Source organism: Phacochoerus africanus, chromosome 3 (genome assembly GCF_016906955.1).
Source record: "Phacochoerus africanus isolate WHEZ1 chromosome 3, ROS_Pafr_v1, whole genome shotgun sequence".
NCBI classification, from domain to species: domain Eukaryota; kingdom Metazoa; phylum Chordata; class Mammalia; order Artiodactyla; family Suidae; genus Phacochoerus; species Phacochoerus africanus.
Genome location: NC_062546.1, coordinates 1,799,231 through 1,819,264, shown reverse-complemented (window position 1 = coordinate 1,819,264; position 20,034 = coordinate 1,799,231). Strand labels below are relative to the sequence as shown.

Below are 20,034 nucleotides of genomic sequence, written 5' to 3'. Positions count from 1 at the left end.
CAGCAGTCACAGAACTGTCATTTTTGTCTTTTCAGTGACAACTGGGCGTCAGAAATGATTGACCCCTCAGTGCGTTGCTGATTTTAATCTGTTTACCCTTGGGGTGAACAGTACTCTGACAGCAGTTTGGGGAGTTCCCCTTGTGGCTCAGCGGAAACAAATCTGACCGGCATCCATGAGGACGCAGATTCGACCCCTGGCCTCGCTCAGTGGGTTAAGGATCCCGTGTTGCCATGAGCTGTGGTGTAGGTCGCAGACACGGCTCGGATCCCGTGTGGCTGTGGCTGTGGTGTAGACCGGCGGCTGCAGTTCTGATTCAACCCCTGGCCTGGGAGCCTCCCTCTGCTGTGGGTGCGGCCCTAAAAAGACACACACACACACACACAAAAAGCACTTTGGAACTTTCCTGTCATTGAGAAAAATGTGATAATTCCCTCACGTTCCCTCACCCTTCCATGAAGTCCCGGCCCACGTGGAAATGCCTGTCTTCCTCTCACTTAAAGCCTTTTACATTAAACCGCTAAGTGGAGGTGCCGGGAACCGGGGCGAAGTCGCAGGGAAGTGCTGGAGACGCGGGAGCATTCGTGTTAGTTCGTATCGCGAGGCAGCCAGCGAGAAAAGGTGAACCCGCAGGGGAAACGTGATCACACGTAAGGGCGAGGAGCTTTTTTCAGTGTCTGGAAGAAATAGTAATTAAATCATGTAAGCTGTGACAGTGGCATTGCTTAAGAAACCAATCCCCCCACCGTAATTGCTGAGATACCCACATTTCTGTAAACCCTCGGTAACTTTACCGTCGTTTTTATCGGCAGAGGGTGACACTGGCTGTTGGTGCCTCCTGATTTACCACGGCATTAGGTGGCCGCTGCAGAAGCCCTCGGATAACAAAGGCGCTGATGTGATCCCAGCAAAGGCGCCGCTTCCGCGCTGTCCTTTTCCGCAGGGGGTTACGGAGCCCTTAGGAGGGGCTGGCAACTCGCGGTGTCAGCAGACGTCCACCTGACTTCCAGCTGCCGGCGCACCCAGAAAGCCCCTGGCTGCCCCACGGCCACGAGGGCACTGGCCGAGGGCAGAAACTAACCCCCCACCCCCGTCTCGCGTGGCTCGGATGAGGGTTGAACCCAAAGGGAACAGTAACCACAAGTCGCGTGTTCCCAACACGGTGAAAGAGCACCTGTCGCTTTGGGGGCTGTTCCTGTTTCCAAGGCCTCGGCTCATCTCGGGGCCTGGGGTGGAGGTAAAACCCACTACGTGACGGTGGGAAAGTCAGTTAATCACCAGTTTGTCGAAGCGCCTTAGAGACCTCGGACCCGCCGCTGTGAACGGGCGCCGCCTGCCCGCCAGCCCATCCGGCCGCCCCTCACCCTCTTCTCCCCTCCTCTTGCAGTCAAGTTCAGCAGCTGCCTGGGGACCAAGGGGACGCAATATGAGACCAACAGCCTGGACTTCAAAGTCGAGGCCGACGGGACCGTCTTCGCCACCCGGGAGCTGCAGATCCCCTCGGAGCAGGTGGCCTTCACTGTGACCGCGTGGGACCGCCAGACGGCCGAGCGATGGGACGCCGTGGTGCGCCTGCTGGTGGCCCAGACCTCGTCCGCGCACTCCGGACACAAGGTAAGGTGTGACCGCACGCGGGGGCTCGGTGAATGTACTTCCTCCTTCCCGTCCCAGAGCAGAGCTGACACCTTCGGGAGCCGTGCCGCCGGGGAGGACCCCGACCCCCCCACCTCCCTGGGCAGGGCTGCCCCCCAGGCCAGCGCCACCCCCGCTCAGCAGTGCACGCTGTCACCACCTGGACAGTCAGTACTTGGAACAAGGGCCACACGGCTCCGTTTCTGGCTGGGCACCTCCCTCCTGTAGCCCATCAGCCCTGGGGGCTCCCAAGGCCTGGGGGCACGAGACGACAGAGCGGCTGGTGTGAGACCTATTCAGAGAGAGACAGACAGAGGCTCGGAGCACGATCACGTGTACACACACCAGCCGGCGTCGCCCGGCCTCGGGGTCGCCCGGCCTCGGGTCCCCCCTTCGGCCTCGTCTCTAACACGGCCTTGGGGCCAGTGCTCGTAGGACAGGAGGGGTGAATTCACCTGTCTTGACCCTGGAAGATCCCTGACCCCCCAGGAAGCCAGGACCCGACTCCGGTCGTGGGCCTTCCCTCGGGAGAGGGCCTGTGGGAAGGAGAGGGTTACACCGAGTTGACCAGCTCCCTTTCTGTAGATTTGCCCAGAACCTCACACAACTAGAGTGCTCCGTGAACCTCAGCGGGAGATGGTCTGCAACTTTCCCCAAACCTGGTGACCAAGGAACCCTCCTCATGGGACATCTTGCAAGGCAGGGGTTCCAAGGAACCCGTTTTGAAAAAGCAGGGACTGTGTTCCATTTGTCTTGCTGTCAAGTGACCCAGAGGGGGTTCAGGCTGGAAAAGAGAAAGCAGGAGTTCCTCCTGTGGCACGTCGGGTTAAGGGTCTGGCGCTGTCCCTGCTGCGGCTCAGGTCACAGCTGAGGTGCGGCTTCAACCCCTGGCCCGGGACCTGGCACATGCCATGCGTGCGCGAAAGACACAGAAAGAGAAGGCAGTGACCGTGCGGGGCCTCCCCTGGGGTCACGAGCTGAGCCTGCTGGGAGGGCATCTCGAGAGCCCTGGTGAGAGGCTGAGCCGGGCGGGAAAACGCCCTTCTAACGGCGGTTCCCCGGGTCACGAGCCTCACCTTGGGGTGTTGAAGACCCCGAGTCAGATGGCTGTGTGATCAGTCCAAGGCAGGCCCTGGGGAGAGCGCAGCGTTGCCCCGGGGGCCCTCCCTGCAGGCGGCCGGGCCTGGACAGCAGTGGGAGGGCTCCCATCCCTGACTGCGATGCAGAAACTGCACCCTGTGGGCAAAAGCGGGGCTCCCTAAAGCCCGTGGATGGCCTCAGATAAAGGGCACTGATTAAAATGTAATGAGGCCTCTGTCAGGCGTGTTAACAAAGCGATTTCCAATGCGGTTAATCCCCGGATCCTCCGAGAAGGTTGCCCTCAGCCCCAGCGAGCGCGCACCTCCAACCCCAGCGCAGGCTGGCCGGGGAAGCACCCGATCTGCAGGAAGGGCGCACGGACCCCCGTCCCAGGCTCAGAGCTTCCTTGGGGTGCCCGTGCGTTCCACCCTGCGCACCGGGAACTTGGCCACATGGGCACCGGGCAGAGTCTCGGCAGCCCCGGGCCCAGGCCTCCCTCGTTTCCCGTCGCCCTCGTCGCCGAAGGCTCCCTGCTTCCTCTTTCTTCAAACCAAAGAGCCCTGCCTGACCTGGTAGGACCCCACCTCGACCTGCCCTAACTGTGTCCGCATGGATCCTCACAGCTCCAGGGCGCCCTCCCTGTCCCCACTTCCCCGGGGCGGGGGCGGGGGCGGGGGGGGGAGCTGAGTGGTGTGACTGCGGCCTCTTGGCTGCACGGAAGAATTGAGGTTCTGGAAAAGAGCGAAAAGCAACGGCATCATGCCGGAGCCTGGCTGCCCTGGACGGTCAGTTTGCGTCAGGTCTTCTCCGCCTACTGGCTGGTGCTCCTCTGAGCTGCTGTTGCGGAGGAGGCAGCAGCAGTGCCGCCTGCACCCCTTCCCAGGGATGTCTAGAGAGTGAGTGAGGCTCTGTGAGCTCTAGACGCGTACAACACACTCTAATGAATCTTTTTTCTGGCTTTTTTGGCTTTTTATGGCTGCATCTGCGGCTTATGGAGTTTCCCAGGCTAGGGGTCAAATCAGAGCTGTAACTGCCAGCCTACACCACAGCTGCAGCCATACCAGATCCGAGCCACATCTGTGACCTGTACACCACAGCTCACGGCAACGCCAGATCCTGAACCCACTGGGTGAGGCCAGGGATCAAACCACATCCTTGTGGATACTAGTCAGGTTCCTTACCACTGAGCCACAACGGGAACTCCTAGACATATTTGTTTAAATATTTCACCTCTTCTAACCTTAAAATCAGGCAATATTTTTAAGGAAGCCTTAAATAGTATAATTTGTCCTTTTCCTCAGTAATGAATATGAACTTTCAAACAAACCTTCTTTCTTGAACAAAAAAAGAGTTATAAGATTAAGCTCTAACATAATAGATGGAAAAGAGAAGAATAAAGCCTATCCATCCAAAGTGGGCAGGGAGAGAAAACTGGGCTAACGAATAGAGGGTATATCTATGTGTGCATGTTGAATTTGAGAGCAGTTAACGACGATATTATTAACTATAATAAATGAAAGTAGATCTCCTCTTGTAATAAATCTTCTCTTTAAAAAAGAAAACCAAATTGACAGATTATATTTTTAAAAATCTAACTATATGCAGCTTACAAAAGATACATGTAAAAAGTGTAAGAATAAAGAAAAGTTGAGGGAGTTCCCGTCGTGGCGCAGTGGTTAACCAATCCGACTAGGAACCATGAGGTTGCGGGTTCGGTCCCTGGCCTTGCTCAGTGGGTTAATGACCCGGCGTTGCCGTGAGCTGTGGTGTAGGTTGCAGACGCGGCTCAGATCCCGTGTTGCTGTGGCTCTGGCGTAGGCCAGTGGCTCCAGCTCCGATTTGACCCCTAGCCTGGGAACCTCCATATGCCGTGGGAGCGGCCCAAAGAAATAGCAAAAAGACAAAAAAAAAAAGAAAGAAAGAAAGAAAAGTTGAAGCAGAAGCATGAGAAGGGGTACCACGCAAATACTAATCAAAAGAAGCAGGCGGGGGCTCTGTTAATGTAAGAATCAAATTTGCGTGCACTTGGTGATGATATGACTTCAGAATATTTAAGCAAAAATCGATAGAACTAAAAGGAAAAAAATAAACAAGTGTGCAATCAATGGTAAGTTTTAACAAACATCTCTGAGTAAATAATAAAACAAGCAGACAAACTGTCAGGGAGGGAACAGAAGGTCGGGAGCACAGAACAAAGGACTCTCGGGAGCTCCCTGGTGGCTCAGCAGGTTAAGGATCAAGTGTCGTCACTGCCGTGGCTCTGGCCACTGCTGTAGTGCAGTTCCATCCCTGGCCCAGGAACTTCCGCATGCTGTGGGTGCAGCCAAAAAAAGAAAAAGGAATTTGGCCTTAGTGAGGCATTTCTCAAACACAGAGAACAACCTCTGCTGAGAACTGGTGATTTTCGCGTGTACTCAGAGCGTTTATGGAAATTAGTCACAGGCGGAGACTTCAAATCAAAAGTCTAGAATCAAAACAGTTTGTGTCGTTACCTCAGAGCAATTCAGCTAGATATCAGTAACAAAGAAAATTAACCGAAAAATCCCCATAGATTTGGAAGTTAGGTAAATGCCTTCTCATTAACCCTTCAGTAGAAAAGAAATCACATGAAAATTAGGGGATATTGGAGTTCCCGTCGTGGCTCAGCAGTAACAAACCCAACTAGTACCCATGAGGATTCGGTTTCAACCCCTGGCCTCGCTCAGTGGGTTAAGGAACTAGCGTTGCCGTGAGCTGTGGGGTAGGTTGCAGATTCTGCCCAGATGTGGCGTTGCAGTGACTGTGGCGTAGGCTGGCAGCTATAGCTCTCATTCAACCCCTAGCCTGGGAACCTCCAGATGTTGTGGGTGCGGCCCTAAAGGGAAGGAAGGAAGGAGGGAGGGGAAAGAAAGCAAAAAAAGAAATTAGAGAAGGTTCTAAACTGATTAACAAAGCCAGTGGGACGTTGCTAAAGTCACGCCAGATGGAAATGTTTGCCTTAGATGCGTGTATCGGAAGATAAAGAAGACAGAAAGTCAGCGATCTTAATATTACTCCAAAACCATAAAAGGAAGAGGAAATGAGACACAGAGTTGAAAAAGGAAATAATTAAACTGAAAGGAGAAAATAAGGAAATAGATAAAAAGTGAATCAACAAGGCAAAGTTGGCTCTTTGCTAAACAGCCGACTAAGAAAAACCCTGCGAACAGGTCCCGTCGGGAGTAAAGAGAGGACGCCGTGACCAGTCGGGGAGGCATCAGAAAGGCCACAGGATGGTGAGTGTACCACACACACCAGGAACAACACGTGTGAAACGGATAACGTTCTGGAATGTACGGTTTACCGAAACTTACGTGAAAGGGAATCTGAACTCTGTCATTATTGATAACAAAAACGCAATTCGAATTTTTATCGCAAAAAAATGCCCCACCTTGACGGCTCCGCTGGTAAGTTGCGCCTGAGCCAGGAGTCAAAACTCACAAGAGGGCTCCTTCTCCAACCAAATGGGCACCACGTTGGAACCAGCAAGAACTTTGCCCAAAGCTGGCCAAGAGCCGCGTCCAGAACCAGCAAGAACCTTGAAACGACGAGTGAGAGAGAAGGTGGTTACAGGCCAGTCCACTCGTAAATAAACGGGAAGAAATCCAAAGCAAAAGGTTACACACCCGAATCCAGCCGTGTTTACCTGGGATAAATTGTGCCCACATGCGTCTGTTCCAAGAACGCGGGCTTCGGTTTAACACTGGAACGTTAACCCAAGGAATCCAACACAGAATAAAGGATAAACATCGCGTGATCGTCTAAATCACGACCGAGAGGTATAACTTTTATTGAGGATAAAAATATTCAGCAAATTAGGAAAAGAAGGGACCATTCTTCATCCCACAAGCATCGTCTGCTACTGAAACACTCAAAGCCTCCCTTGACCTCAGAAGCAGGCCGAGGACACGCACGTCACACGCCAGAGCTGTCAGCCAATGAGGTCGGGCAAGAGAGAGCTTGGAGTGGGAGTTCCCTCTGTGGCTCAGTGGTAACGAATCCAACTATATCCAGTGAGGACGCGGGTCCGATCCCTGGCCTCGCTCAGTGGGTTAAGGATCCGGTGTTGCTGTGAGCTGGGATGTAAGCCGCAGACTCAGCTTGGATCTGGTGTGGCTGCGGCTATGGCGCAGACCGGCAGCTCTAGCTCCGATTCGACCCCCGGCCTGGGAACTTCCATGTGCTGCTGGTGTGGCCCTAAAAAGCAAAAGGAAAGGAAAGAAAAGAAAAAATTAACGAGGAAAAAATAAATTCAAAATACAGGAAATCCAAAATAATACGTAGACGACGCACTGGCTTTCATGAACGACATTCGCAAGGGTGTTGGATGTGAGAGCAGTCGCACCTCTACGGACCGGAAATAAATAGTGAGAAAACGAAACTGGAACCAGATACCAATTTCAATAGCATTTCAAATGATTCTGTCACTAGTTATAAACCTAACACTTTACAAGACCCTTACGTATGCTGAGAACTATTATAGAAGCTCTTTAAAAATAGAGGGACGTGCCCTGCTCATAACTTAAGAGCTTCAATATTGTGATGCTGCCGGTTCTGCCCAAAGGTTTCTACAGAGTCAGCACAACCCCAACAAAATCCCAGCATATTTGTTTCTTCACTTGCCTGTAGAAGGGTTGCGAGCTGACTGGAGATTTTTAAAGGAAATGCAGAGGGCCAGGAATGGCCTAGGAGTTCCCTGATGGCTCAGCAGGTTAAGGACCTCGCATTGTCACTGCAGTGGCTCAGGTTGCTGCTGTGGTGTGAGTTCAGTCCCTGGCCCAGGAACTCTGCATGCTGCAGGTGCAGCCAAAAAATAATAATAAAAAAAAAAAGAATAAAAAGAATAGCCTGGAACAGCACAAAGATGGGGGGCTGGTGTTTCAGAACCTCAAACCCCAGCAGGTTCCTGAGCACCGCTGCTGGCATTTGGGCCGATGGTTCTCCCTCGCGGGGCGTCCTGTGCAGACAGGTGCTCAACAGCCTCCTCGGCCTCCACCCCCGCATGCGTCCAGTCATTGCCAAGTGCTCCCCAGGGGCAGACTTGCCCCTCCTGAGAACCACTGAACTGCAGGCACTAACGGGGGCTGCTGGAAAGCAAAGCACATGGAACAGAATAACAAGCCCGAGCAAAATGGTTAAGGTTGTAAAAAGTCATCTTCAGGAAGCCTGGATTTTTATACAACAAACGTCACCCACTTCACAAATACAACTTGATGAACCTTGTCAGACGCACGTGGTGGCAACACCTGATTCTTTATGAGTGGCTCTGGGTGACAGAGGCCAGCAACCTGCAGCCTGCAAGTCACGTCTGACCTGCCACCTGCCTGTGGCAGCTGCAAGCTAAGGGTGGCTCCTGTGCTTGTAATGGTCGTGTAAGGACCCATGTTAATATCTTTGGTCTTGCTTCTTGGCCTGGAGTGCCGAAAATATTTAACCTCCGACCCTGGTACAGGAGGTGTGCCAGGCCTGGGTAGCGTAGTGGCGGGAGGACCTGGTCTCCAATGAGCGATGCTGGGCCAGTGGGGAGCCCTTAAGGGAAAAGTCACACGACCCCCTGTCCCACGCCACCCCCAGAATCCATTCCAGGTGGGCTGCAGATCTGAACGTGCAGGACAGAGCAGCCAGACGAAGGAAAACAGAGAGCGGGACCCTGGGGACCGCTTCCACGCGTGCCCGTGAAGCGCAGGGCCCGGGAAAGGGGCGGGGCTGGGCTCGGCTAAAACCAAGGGCTGCCGCTCTCGGAGCTCGTGCTTGAGAAAGTGGATGATACGCCCGAGCAGAGCGAGGACGCTTGTGGCAGTTGCTGACCACAGGGAGGCGTGTCCGCCGTACACAGCGAGCCCCAAACCACCCCGTACAGACAGACGACCGGACGAAAAGCAGGCTGGCCGCCACAGAGAAGCGCCCAGCGGTGCCTCCGTGTGAGCACGCGTCCCGCTCAGCCGGGCTTCGCACATCAAAGCCCAAAACCTGCCCGAGTGGCCAGTGCCTCCGCAAGACCGACGCTGCCAAATCCTGGTGAGAAGCGGAGCGGCCGGGGTTCCCGTGCCCGGGTGGGGTGCAGAGTGGTGCCGTCGCTCTAGTAACGACTGGCGTCTGTGCAAAGGTGAAGGTACGTTTGCCCGGTTAAAAGGAACACGTCCTCTCCTCACACATCTGACGCCAGAGCTGAAGGTTCCCCCCGAGCCGGTTCTCCGGCTTTCCGTGGACACCAGCGGCTGCCACGCCCCACCCGGAGTCAGCACAGACCCCACAGGGCAGGGGTCCGTCCCACCAGGTCACCCGCTTCAGACCTCAGCCCCCCACACGGGCGTGGTCTCCAGGTTACCGGCTTCCACTCAGCTTGGTGCCCGGGGTCCCACCCGGCGTCGGAGACTTGCTACCACGGCTTACAGAACTCGGCAACACTCACTGGCCCGTCCTGGTTATTCATGACTGTGCCGACAAAGAGCTGCGGAGGGTCTCTGCCCCGTGGAGGGGGGTGCCACCCTCCCGGCACATGGACCTGTTCACCAGCCCAGAAGCGCTCCACACCGCAGGGTTTGGGGATTTTATGGGGTTTCATCCCGCCAGCATGATCGATGAACTCACATCTCCAGTCCCCAGGGGATCAGGGGGCGTGGGGGCTGATGGCTCCAAGCCTCTCATCAGGGTTTAGTGTCTCTGGTGACCTGCCCCCTCCAGAGCCCACCCAGAGTCACCTCATTAGACAGAAGATGCAGGGAAATCCCAGAGATTTAGGGCTCTGCGTAAGATGCTGCTCCCACCTGATCATTTCAGAGAGGATGAAGGCTGGGAGAGCTTTGTGTTAGGAATGCAGAGCAGAGAGCAAATGAGGAGTTTTTGTTATGTGCTGCTGGTCTTAGGTACGCTCAGCAGAAATGTGTGTGCATTCATTCTGCCCCAGAACTTGACAAATCTGAAAAGAACCCAAATGCTTGTCAACATCAGGTTGGATGTGTACGCGGTGGAGGATCCGTAGAGTGAAATTCTATGTAGCAGCAAAAGGGAACAGAGCAACAGGAAGAGTGAAGCTCACAGACACCTATGGAGGCTGCAAAGGCAGGAAGGTGCACGGGCAGGAGGGGACACAGGGCAGGAAGGTGCGCAGGGCAGGAAGGTGCACGGGCAGGAGGGGGCACAGGGCAGGAGGGGGCACCCCGTAAAACGTGGCGTGTGTGTGCAGCGGCTAGAGGTCCAGGGGGCCTGGGAGGCTGGGGGACATGAGGGCATGCGAGGGCCAAGGCAGGTGTTTGTTTTGTATTTGTTCTGTATCTGCTCACTGAGGTTTCAGGAACTTCGCCGCATTGTTCATAATCCACAACCTTAAAACATTTTTTAAATGCGTGCAGAGGGAGTTCCCGTTGTGGTGCGGTGGTTAACGAATCCGACTAGGAACCATGAGGTTTCGGGTTCGATCCCTGGCCTTGCTCAGTGGGTTAAGGATCCGGCGTTGCCGTGAGCTGTGGTGTAGGTTGCAGACGCGGCTCAGATCCCGCGTTGCTGTGGCTCTGGTGTAGGCCAGTGCCTACAGCTCCGATTCGACCCCTAGCCTGGGAACCTCCATATGCCGCGGGAGCGGCCCAAAGAAATAGCAAAAAGACCAAAAAAAAAAAAATGCGTGCACAGGACTTCCTGGCTGGGTTTGGAGGGGGTGACTCAGATGGGCCCTCTGCGAGCGGCAGCTCCGTTGGCAGAGGTTCTAGAAACACAGAAGTCCTCCTTCAAAGGAGACGCTTGCAGCGCTGAAAGTCCCCAGAAGCTCTTCCTGAAAGCAGCCTAGAAGCAAATCCCTGGAGGACGGGCTCGAGGGGCCCCTAATTTCCCGGTTCCGTGAACCCCGTCTCTGGCACCGCCACTCCTTCACGCGCAGCCTCCCTTGTCCGCTACTCCGGCGACTCCGTGCGGAGCCAGCACAGCAACAGCTTCACAGTTACGTGAACCATAAACATTTGGCAGCTTCTCCCCTTCTCCTTTCCTCTCTTAGCGACGGTTTAAAGCGGTCTTGTTGTGGGTAACACAGGCAGGGCTGGAATCTGGGGGAACTTTTGTGTGTGCAGCCTTGCAGGAAAGCTGATAGCAATTCAATTAGAAAATGCAAATGAGGTCACATCTTTCCCAAGGGAGCGCCGCACGGCCCTGTGGGATCAGCCGCCTTCCCGCCTAACAGTAAATACTGCAGATGAGGTTTCTTGCGTGTTGTCACCTGACTGGCTGCGGGTGCACTTGCAAGTGTCAGTAGGACCTGTGGGTATAGTTTGCACAAAAAAACAACCAAACTGTTGTTTACAAAACCCATACTGGGTCTAACAGTGCGTCAGCGTCTATGAAAGATCAGCCCAGCCAGACGTACCCCACGGTCAGACCAGGCCCGAGGCCAAGCGCCACCTTCCCCTGGGCAGATGGGCCGAACTCTTCCCCCTAAAGGCCCTGTGCTGAAGTCCTTGCCACGGACCGGGTGGGTTCCCAGGTGTGCCTAGTTCAGGGGAGGTGCTTGGGGCGGGCCTACTCCAGCCTATTAGAGGAAGGGGATTTGAACACAGACGCGCTCCCGCAGAACACGGGGTGCAGGTGGAGACAGGGTGAGGCGGTGCTCCTAAGCCGAAGGACAAGGAAGGCTGCCCCCGCCAGGGTCTGGGGGAGGCCGGGGACAGGTCCTCCCGCACGGCCACCACCTCTCGAACTGACACACCCAGGTCTGTGGTGCTTTGACTCGGTGGCCCCAGAACACTCAGCCCCCGGGGTGTGGCCAGCACCTTCCAGCTGAGCTGGACACCGGCGGCCGGGAGTGTGCAGATGGACCCGTGTGGCCCCCAGGGTGGGGTGTGAGTCCAGAGCTGGGCCCGGTGCCCAGGCCCCTCCTGTCCTCACTGCCACTCAGGTCTCCGGTTGGGGGAGGCCAAGTCTTACCAAGAGTCTTTAAGCCCCGTGGTCTGTCACCCCATCCCTGCCATCTGCCCCCGTGTCGGTGTGGTGGGCTCTCGGGTTGACTACGGGACGGTGAGGCGGGGAGGGCTTGGCTGAGAAGCGACTCCTGCTGTCCCCGCGATGCCCCTGAGGCAAGAGTGGCCCCCTCACCGCCCTGCGTCCCCGCGCCCCCGCCTTCTGTGAGCCCCCGAGGGCGATGCCCGCGCCCAAACTCCGACGCTGCAAACTCGAGCTACAGCCAGAGGGGCCCGGGGCTTTCCTGTCGCCTTGAGGAAGCCCCGGAGGTCATAAGACGGAGCCTGAGTACAAGCACGTGCATCCAGAAAGTAGGAAGGCTGTTCTTTCTGCTTTTTACAAGATGCCCTGAGTGTGACCGAGAAACAGCAGCAGCGGGGCCGCGAGCGCGGACGGTGGTCCAGGCGCCCGTTTGCCCAAGACGGCGTCGCTGCGTTAACGAGCGACCTGCAAGTCCCCACAGCGCCACCCACACGGGCAGCTTCAGGCCCAGACCTGACCCCCCGGCGGGTCGCGAGACACGTGTGTTTGCTCCCCCCCCGCAAAGACCCGCACAAACTGCTGAAAGGAGGCCATGCCTTTCCAGAGTCCGTGGCGGAAACCAGGACCCGAGGGGTGGCGGGATTAGATCCCAGTGCAGAGCAGGGTGCCGCAGTCAGCTGCAGCTTTTAACTCTTGGCTGGCGTGTAGGCACCATCTCTGGCTGATGGCAGGTGCCGCCTCTGGAGAGTTACCCTTGGGCCGGTCGGCGGGAGGCCCAGCTCGGGGATGTTTCAGGCTGCAGATGGTCCACACACGGGTGTCGGGGTCAGCCCTTCCCTGTGCCCGGTCCCACAGGTCCAAAGCGCCACAAGTCACTGGCCACACTCCCTGGCCTGTCCCCGTGGGGCACTGCCCTGGGCACCGCCGCACGGAGACCTGACGGGGACGAGGAAGTGAGGTCCACGGGGGCCCTGCTGAAGCCTCCCATGGCCAAGTGGGGGGGCGAGGGGATTGAGAGGCCGGGAGAGGAAGGGGCTGCTCAGACCGCGGTCTGTGTGGTCCCTGTCGGCCAAGGAGCATGACTGCGGGTGGACGCGAGCAGGGCCGTGCTCGGAGGCTCTGGGCCCCGCGAGCCAGACGGGCCCCAAGTCGCTGCCTTGGTCACTGGGCGGGTGAAGCCTGAGGGCTTGCCTGTCCCCGCTGGACACTTTCCAGCGTTCTCAGCGCAGGGGCGCTGCTGGGCAGTCTCCGGCGAGGGGGCGTCAGAGGTGACCCCACAGCTGCAGCTCTGGGGTGGACCAGGGTGGGGTGCCTGCAGGGGGCTGGGGGCGGGGCTGGGAGGGGACAGAGGTCAAGAAGGCAGCATCCAAGTCAAGACCCAAAATGAGAGAAGCCAGCCTCCCACGGAGGGAGCCGGGAGCCACCGCCAGGAGCACGGAGGAGGGGGAGCGGCCGGGGGCCAGGCCCTCCCTTAGGGCCTGTGTCCGTTTCAGGGGTGCGGGGCTGGGGGAGGCTGAGAGCTGGGGTGGCAGCTGCCTGCTCGGGTGCAGTAGCGACGGGAGTGCCAGCCCGCTCTTCCTGCCACACCTCTGCTGCGGGAGAGGTGGGTTTGCTCCGTGGGACGGAGGCCCCCAGGGGCCCGGCCCCGCCTCCCCTCCCCCTCACGCCAGCCACCGCGCCGGAAGGTCCTGCCACCCAGGACCCACCTCCTGGATCCTGGCAGCGACTCCTTTTTCTGAGAAAGCAAATGCCTCAGAGGGCAGGAGGCCAGCCCTGCCCCCGCTAATCCGCCCCTTTGCCCCCATGTTCCTGGCGGAGGTGACAGCCCCGTCGCTTCCGCAGGACCCGCCAGGCCTCCACCCGGCCACCCCCCGTATTTCTCCTCGACTCGCCTGCGCCAAAGCCAGCGCTGCAGCATGAGAACCAAACGGAGAAAAGAGCGGACCCGCCTCGCTGCTCGTCTGTGCTGACCTCCACCCCGACGGAAACCTTCCAGAACCACCCACGACGACGACACCGACCATGTTTCTCACTAATTGACACCGCTGTGAGCGGTCCCCGCGGTCCCACGGCCAACAACTCTGGTGGAAGTAATATATTCCGGCTTAACTTCCTAATTTAATGGATTGATTTTACTTTGATTGTATTTTTCTTCCTGTAAACGAAGGAGTCATTTTGTTTAAGCTGTTTTGCCAGCAAAACATAATTTTCTGGATTCTCTAGAGCAAGTTCCAACCGGGGCACTCGGAGAAGCCTGGAGAGTTTGGGTCCTCACGACGGCACCCTACAGATGCACGGGGCGCCCCCAGAGGAGGCCCTGGTTCCACCTGTCCCCAGGGTGGACAGTGGGCGGGGGAGCTGCCTGGGCTGGGGGTCCCTGCAGTGCAGGGGGCAAGGACATCTAAGCCCCCCCGTCAGGCCCGTGATAGTGAAACGCACACGGGGGGGGGGGCGGGGGGGAGATTCGTTGTCTGAACATCTTGGAGTCGCCGTGATTTTCTTGCCGTGGCCCTTAAAGCAGAGACACCCACCTCTGGGCTGCCTCTGTTACACCTGCTCCCCATCCCATGCAGGTGGCGCGCTGTCTTGTGTCTTCATTTTGGGGGGAGACAAGGCCGAAGTGGGGGGACATCTGTTAAGAGAGGTGTGGTTCTGAGACCACCTCCCCACAGGGTGATGGCAGTTGACACAAGAGCCACGTCTCAGCTGTTCCTCCAGGACTGCTCCCGCCCTCAGAGTCCCCGGCCCAGCGGCTGACCACGAGGTGGTCGTGGGTATCTGGACCACAGTGGCGGCGAACCCACCCTGGGTGTCGACGCGCCCCTTCCAAGCCGAGGAACAGAGAGGGGCCCGGGGACACGGCCTGAGATCAGTCCCCAGCCCCCCAGGCACAGCCGCCTGAGCCGGGCCAGTCCCGGACCTCGGTGGGGCGGGGCGGCGAGGAAGGGGCCCATCCGCCCCTGGGTGTCATGGGCGTGAGCGATGGAGGCGAGAGGGGCGTCCACCCCCCCACAGCAGGCAGCAGGTAGGGAAGTAGCAGCGCTAAGACTTTCCTTCCAGAGAGCTCCATGAAGAAATGGTCCCTCTGCCTCCCTCAGGAAACCTTTCTGTGGGTGATTTTTTTGGGAATTTTCGAAGCCATCTCCCCTTCTTAGAAGAGATTGGAAGTGAGGCACACCCAGTGCTTCGGGGGCAAAGACGGGGCCTTCGTCTTCCCGGAGTGTCGTGGATGTTAAAAATCCACTAAGTGCCTTTTCAGAACCAAACTCGTGCAAATGTTTATTTAAAGTGGCTCCCATGCTCTATTTGTTAAAGAACGGAGGTATCTTTCTGTTGTTTTATTTTGTGTTTGTTAAATACCATTCTATTCTGTCTGTCCTTAGCTGCCATGGAAACCAGCCAGAAGGCTGCAGACGGAATCCTAGTTAAATATTTTAAATATACACGCTTGCAGGCAAACAAAATGTACCATTTTTCAAATGTATATTGAAAGGGAAGTCCGGGGTAGAAGAATGAATTTTCTGTACAGATTTGGTGCTTCTTCTTCTTCTTCTTTTTAATAAAATCTAATTATCCTCAGTGGAAAATCAGCACTAGGCTTGATATCGGGGGTGGGGGGTTATTTCCTTTATTGAAGCATATTTCACCCAAAGCCATGGACACGGGAAGACTGGTGGACTGGAGACCAAAGAGAGTCATAAATCACGTTGAGATTTGGGGAGTTTGTTTCTGCATAAGCCGCGTCTGCTCATTGCGCGGAGGTGGCATGTCGCTCCCCAAGCATCTCACCTTGAGTCCAGGTGCACCAAACCTGGAATCTGGGAGCACCAAGCCCTATGTCCAGCCACCTCCCCGCCCAGCATTAGAGCCCCCGAGACGGTCGGGTCAGACGTTGCGCGGGTCTGGGCCACTCTGCCTGTGAGACGGCGCAGGAGCTGGGGGCCCAGGGCTGGCCGTGGTTGAGAGGGAAGAGGCGCCAGGCGGACACACTGGCCACCGGTCAGCACGGGGGAGGTGCGGGCAGGCGACCCTCACGGTGGAAGGACGGCAGCTCCAGCCTCGTCGGGGCTCTGGGTGCTCCCATCCTGAGGGCCTTCTCTCCCTGCACCTGTAAGAGCACCTCCCATCTTGGGGAAGCTCAGGTGTGGGTGCGGGTCCCGGATGCCCAGTCCTTCCGCCGCACATCCCCCACGTGGAGAAGGGCCAGGCACTCTGCCCAGGGCGCCCGGCACAGGCAGGAGACCAAAAAAGCTAAAAACCCAGTTCCCTCCTGCGCCCCCCCCCCATCCATTCCCATTATCCGCGTATGCAAATTGCAGCCCAGGCTCCAGCCTCCAAAGAAGCCTTGTCTCTCAGCATTCAGGGTGCACGGGCGGCACTGCCCGTCGGAGAAGGCCGATGGCACGGGGCTCCTTCCCAGGGAGGCCCCACCTCGGGCAGTGAAAGCCGATGCTTACGTCGGGGGAGGGCCAGGCCCCTTAGGGAGCATCCTCCCAAACGTTGGCAGTCACCTGGTCACCTCACCTGGTTGTCACATCCCACAGGGAACTCCCTTGAAAATTTCCCCATAAACTTAGCTTTTATCAAATTGGGTGGACTTGTGCTGTTTTCTCAAAAGTGGGGGGAATTTAATCGGCAGGTCAGCGCAGGGCCTGACCACTGCGTGGGACAGCCTGTGACCGGCGTCAGGCTGTGACCCCGCCCTGGAAGGTTGGGGTCTGCCAGGCGTTCCTTAGAAATGCACTGGAGACCTGGGAATTGTGTAGCAATTTCCATGTCACCTCTTGAGGGCAGTGGCTCCTGCTGGGCCACCTTCTCTGAAGGGCAGTGAAGCCCACTGCACCCTGCAGCAGTGCCAGGCACCCATGTCTGAGACCCGTCCCCAGCCCCGCTCCTGTCCTGTCTGCCCCAGCCCTGGGTTTTCACTGGGCGGCACCCCTGGCCAGTCTGTTCTAGAAGCCGCTTCAGTTGGCCTTGCACACGCCCTGCCCTTTCTCTCGCATCCTAGAGGCCATTCCACCCACTCTTATGGCCATGGAGCTGGCCCTTGGTTCCCAGTGGCCAGGAGCTTGTCCATGTGAAGATCCTGGGTCCACCTGCGTCACCTGCCTTCCTGTCACCAGGAAATGAGGACACCACATGGGGCAGATTCACTGCTAACCAGCTGATGCCCACCTCACACCAAGGTGGCAGGGAAGGTGCTCGGGCTTTCTGCGGGGACGGCGGCCTGGGCATCTTAGGAGTCGGCCCGCTCGCTTCTACAGGCTTCCAGCATCCTGTCCTTCTACCAGGCGAGTGGCTGGATAAGAGGAAAACGTGACAAATTAAGTTTCTCCGTGCAGACAGGAGGAGGGCATGTGATTATATGCTTCCCCTGGCATTTCTGTTCGTTCTTTTTTTTTTTTTTTCTGGAAAAAAAGAGAGAGGCGATCATTTAAAACCTGCCCCAGGTCAGCTTTGCATTATTCGTCTTTGGCTCGTGGACGATGATGGAAGGCACGTGACCCAGCTCCTTGCGAACTCCCAGGGGTCCCTGCAGAGCTTGCCCAGACTTCACACTCAATCACGCTCAGCATCAGACACAGGGAACAGCCCTCGCTGCAAGGAGAGCAGGCCCGCCTGGGCCCAGGGCTGCGGCAGCTTAGGACAGTAAGACGATGTGCCCGGGGAGGAGCTGGCAGCTGGCCGGGGCTCGGGAGGGCAGGCGCGGGTCCCCGCGGGGTCCAGGGCGGGGCTGGGCGCGGTGGGGGTGGTTTGAGAGTGGCGCCTTTGGTTGGGGGGGCACGTCATGCAAGTTGCCCACGAACGCGGGGCCTCGGCTTTCCCGCGAACCTGGGAGACGGTCCTTGTCTCCGTGCCTTTTGCTCCCGACTCCGTTGAATCGTCCTCCGAAGTGTGGCTGGGCGGGCTTCTTCCTTCACCCCCGGAAAGACGACACCTACGCCGGAGGTTGGTCTGGAAAACCTGCCGAGAGAGAAACTCCAAGCCCAGAGTCCCCAGGGTCTGGAAGGATCCGAGACCACCGTCCTGGGCCCCCAGACCCCACGCTCCGTGGACAGTGGCCCCTCGCAGGGGCCCAGCCCAAGCAGGCGCTCAAGCACCAGATGGTTTGTCTTTACGAAGCCACGTGGTTGAGGCGGTGACCCCGCAAGTCCCTGTACCTCCCAGGAGGAGACACCTAACCTCCCCCCGATTGTGAGAGGCAGCCAGCGTCCCAGGAGGGGCCCCTGCCTCCTGCCCGGGCCGCAGCCGTCCCCCAGAGCACGGGGCTCATCCCGCCCCTGGAGAGGGAGGCAGGCACAGCCAAGGGAAGGGGCCCGGCCCAGGCCCCAGGCCCACGCTCGGCCCACGGCCCGGGAGGCTTCTCCCTCGTCGGTGCCCGTCTCAGAGCGTTGTCAGCACGATGGGTTAAGGCTCAGTGGGAGAGGCCGTCTGAACTGAGAAATGCTTTATCAATAAAAGGCGATTCAAAGGCAGGCAGGTTTAAGGAGTTCCCGTCGTGGCGCAGTGGTTAACAAATCTGACTGGGAACCATGAGCTTGCGGGTTTGATCCCTGGCCTTGCTCAGTGGGTTAAGGATCCAGCGTTGCTACGAGCTGTGGCGTGCGTCGCAGACACGGCTCGGATCCCGCATTGCTGTGGCTCTGGCATAGGCCAGTGGCTACAGCTCCGATTCGACCCCTAGCCTGGGAACCTCCATGTGCCCCGGGAGCGGCTCAAGAAAAAAGGCAAAAAGACAAAAAAAGAAGAAGAAGAAGAAGCAGGCAACTTTAGAGCTTCGAGAACGAGGTCTGGCCCCCACGTAGCCTGCTCCTGGAGTGTCCCCAGCAGCCAGCCTGGTGGCCAGGCTGGACTCACACCCACTCGGGGTTTTGGGATGGGCCTGCCAGGGAACCAAGAGGAGGGGTGGATGCTGGGAACCCCCCATCATTAGAAGGGAGCCCGTCTTCCCCAGGTTGGATCAGGATGCCCACCTGTGCCCACTCCTGCCCTCACCTGGGCAGCGCCCCCCAGTGCTAGCAGGTAGGGTAGACACATTCTCGATCCTGCCTGTGCCTCATCTGGGCGGTAAGGTGATGGGACCCGCCTGCACTCTGAACTCTCAGGCTCCTGGCAGGCCAGGCCAGGCCTCCACCCCCAGGACCACAGCTGAAGCCCCGCTGCCTTCTCCCAACCTCCCTCTGCACCCCTGGGAATCCGGCCCAGGCTGCAGGACCCCTTCCTGTGCGACCACCCCCGGTGCAGGTCCCCCTGGATCCTCTCAAGGCCAAACTTATCCCCCACCCTGCTCTCAGTCATGTGCCTTGTGGTTCTCAGCCCTCACTTAAGTCCACTGAGTTTGCTCCGAGCCACGGGGGTGTGGGGCGGGGCCCCATGACCACACCGAGGCCAGGCACTGCCTACCGTAGGGGTGTCATCAGAGCAGGTGCTCCCTGTGAGGTGCTCGGCCCCCAGGGATCAAGGGGGAGCTGCTGTGGGCTGAGTCTGGAACACGAGGACGCCACCAGGGCAAAGGTCAGGGCCTGAGCTCGGCGGGGTGGGAAGTGGGATCTGCGCCCAGGCTGACTCTCAGGGCACTGGGAAGGGGGCAGAGTGGAGGCGGGGTTAGGGACGGGCACAGCCCAGGGTGCGGCTGGCCTCGGTGTGGGAGCAGAGCCCAGATCTGGCCGTGCCCGGGGGGCGTTGGGTGGGGGGTCTGCAGGACGGTCCCCTCTGAACTCCGGGAAGGGAGCCTCTCGAGCACATCCTCTCAGACATTGGCTAAGAGGTGGGCGGTTTCCTCAGGACTCGCCCTTCTGCGGACCTGCAGGTGCAAGCCTGGCTGGATCCAAAGGCCAGCTCGGCCTCCGGACCCCCCAGCCCCACCAGTTAGAGACCTCTGACTTGGGCTCAACTGTCCGTAAGGAACCAGTGATGTGGGCTTAGCAAGCCTGTTGGGGCCAAGCTATTGATTTTGAGAAAATTGTGACACGTTATGTACAGAGACATACAAAACACACGTGTGTACACAAGCACACATAGGCATTGTGTAGACACATAAACACACATGCACGGTGCACGGTGCTGGCCCACGGTCCTGTAGGCATCTGTCGACAAAGTCTCTAAAATTGCGCACGTGTGATTCTTGGTGAGCAGCGTAGGGTCGCACTCGCATCCTACCCCACACTCGCCACTGCCGTCGCGGCTCGGAAGCAGATGACAGGGACGTGCTGGGGACAGAAGCAGCTGTCTTCTGTTAGGAAATACTTCGGAGAGTAGCCAGGGGCATTGTTGACAATTTGTATGATTATGCGTCCGTGTTCGCTCGCACACGCGTTCTGAACGCCTGGTCCTCATGCTTCAGAAGGGCACCCGCTCCGGGTAAACCCTCGGCGTTGT

General features: G+C 57.8%; 1 protein-coding gene across 1 annotated transcript in view; it reads left to right on the top strand.

The window, feature by feature from the left end:
• The window catches only part of CDH4 (cadherin 4), a 491,209-nt gene that overhangs the window by 351,477 nt on the left and 119,698 nt on the right, over positions 1–20,034 (top strand). Inside the window, exon 3 of the mRNA XM_047770730.1 lies at positions 1,388–1,614. Coding sequence (XP_047626686.1) covers positions 1,388–1,614 — 227 coding nt within the window. The remainder of the gene's footprint in view (positions 1–1,387; positions 1,615–20,034) is intronic.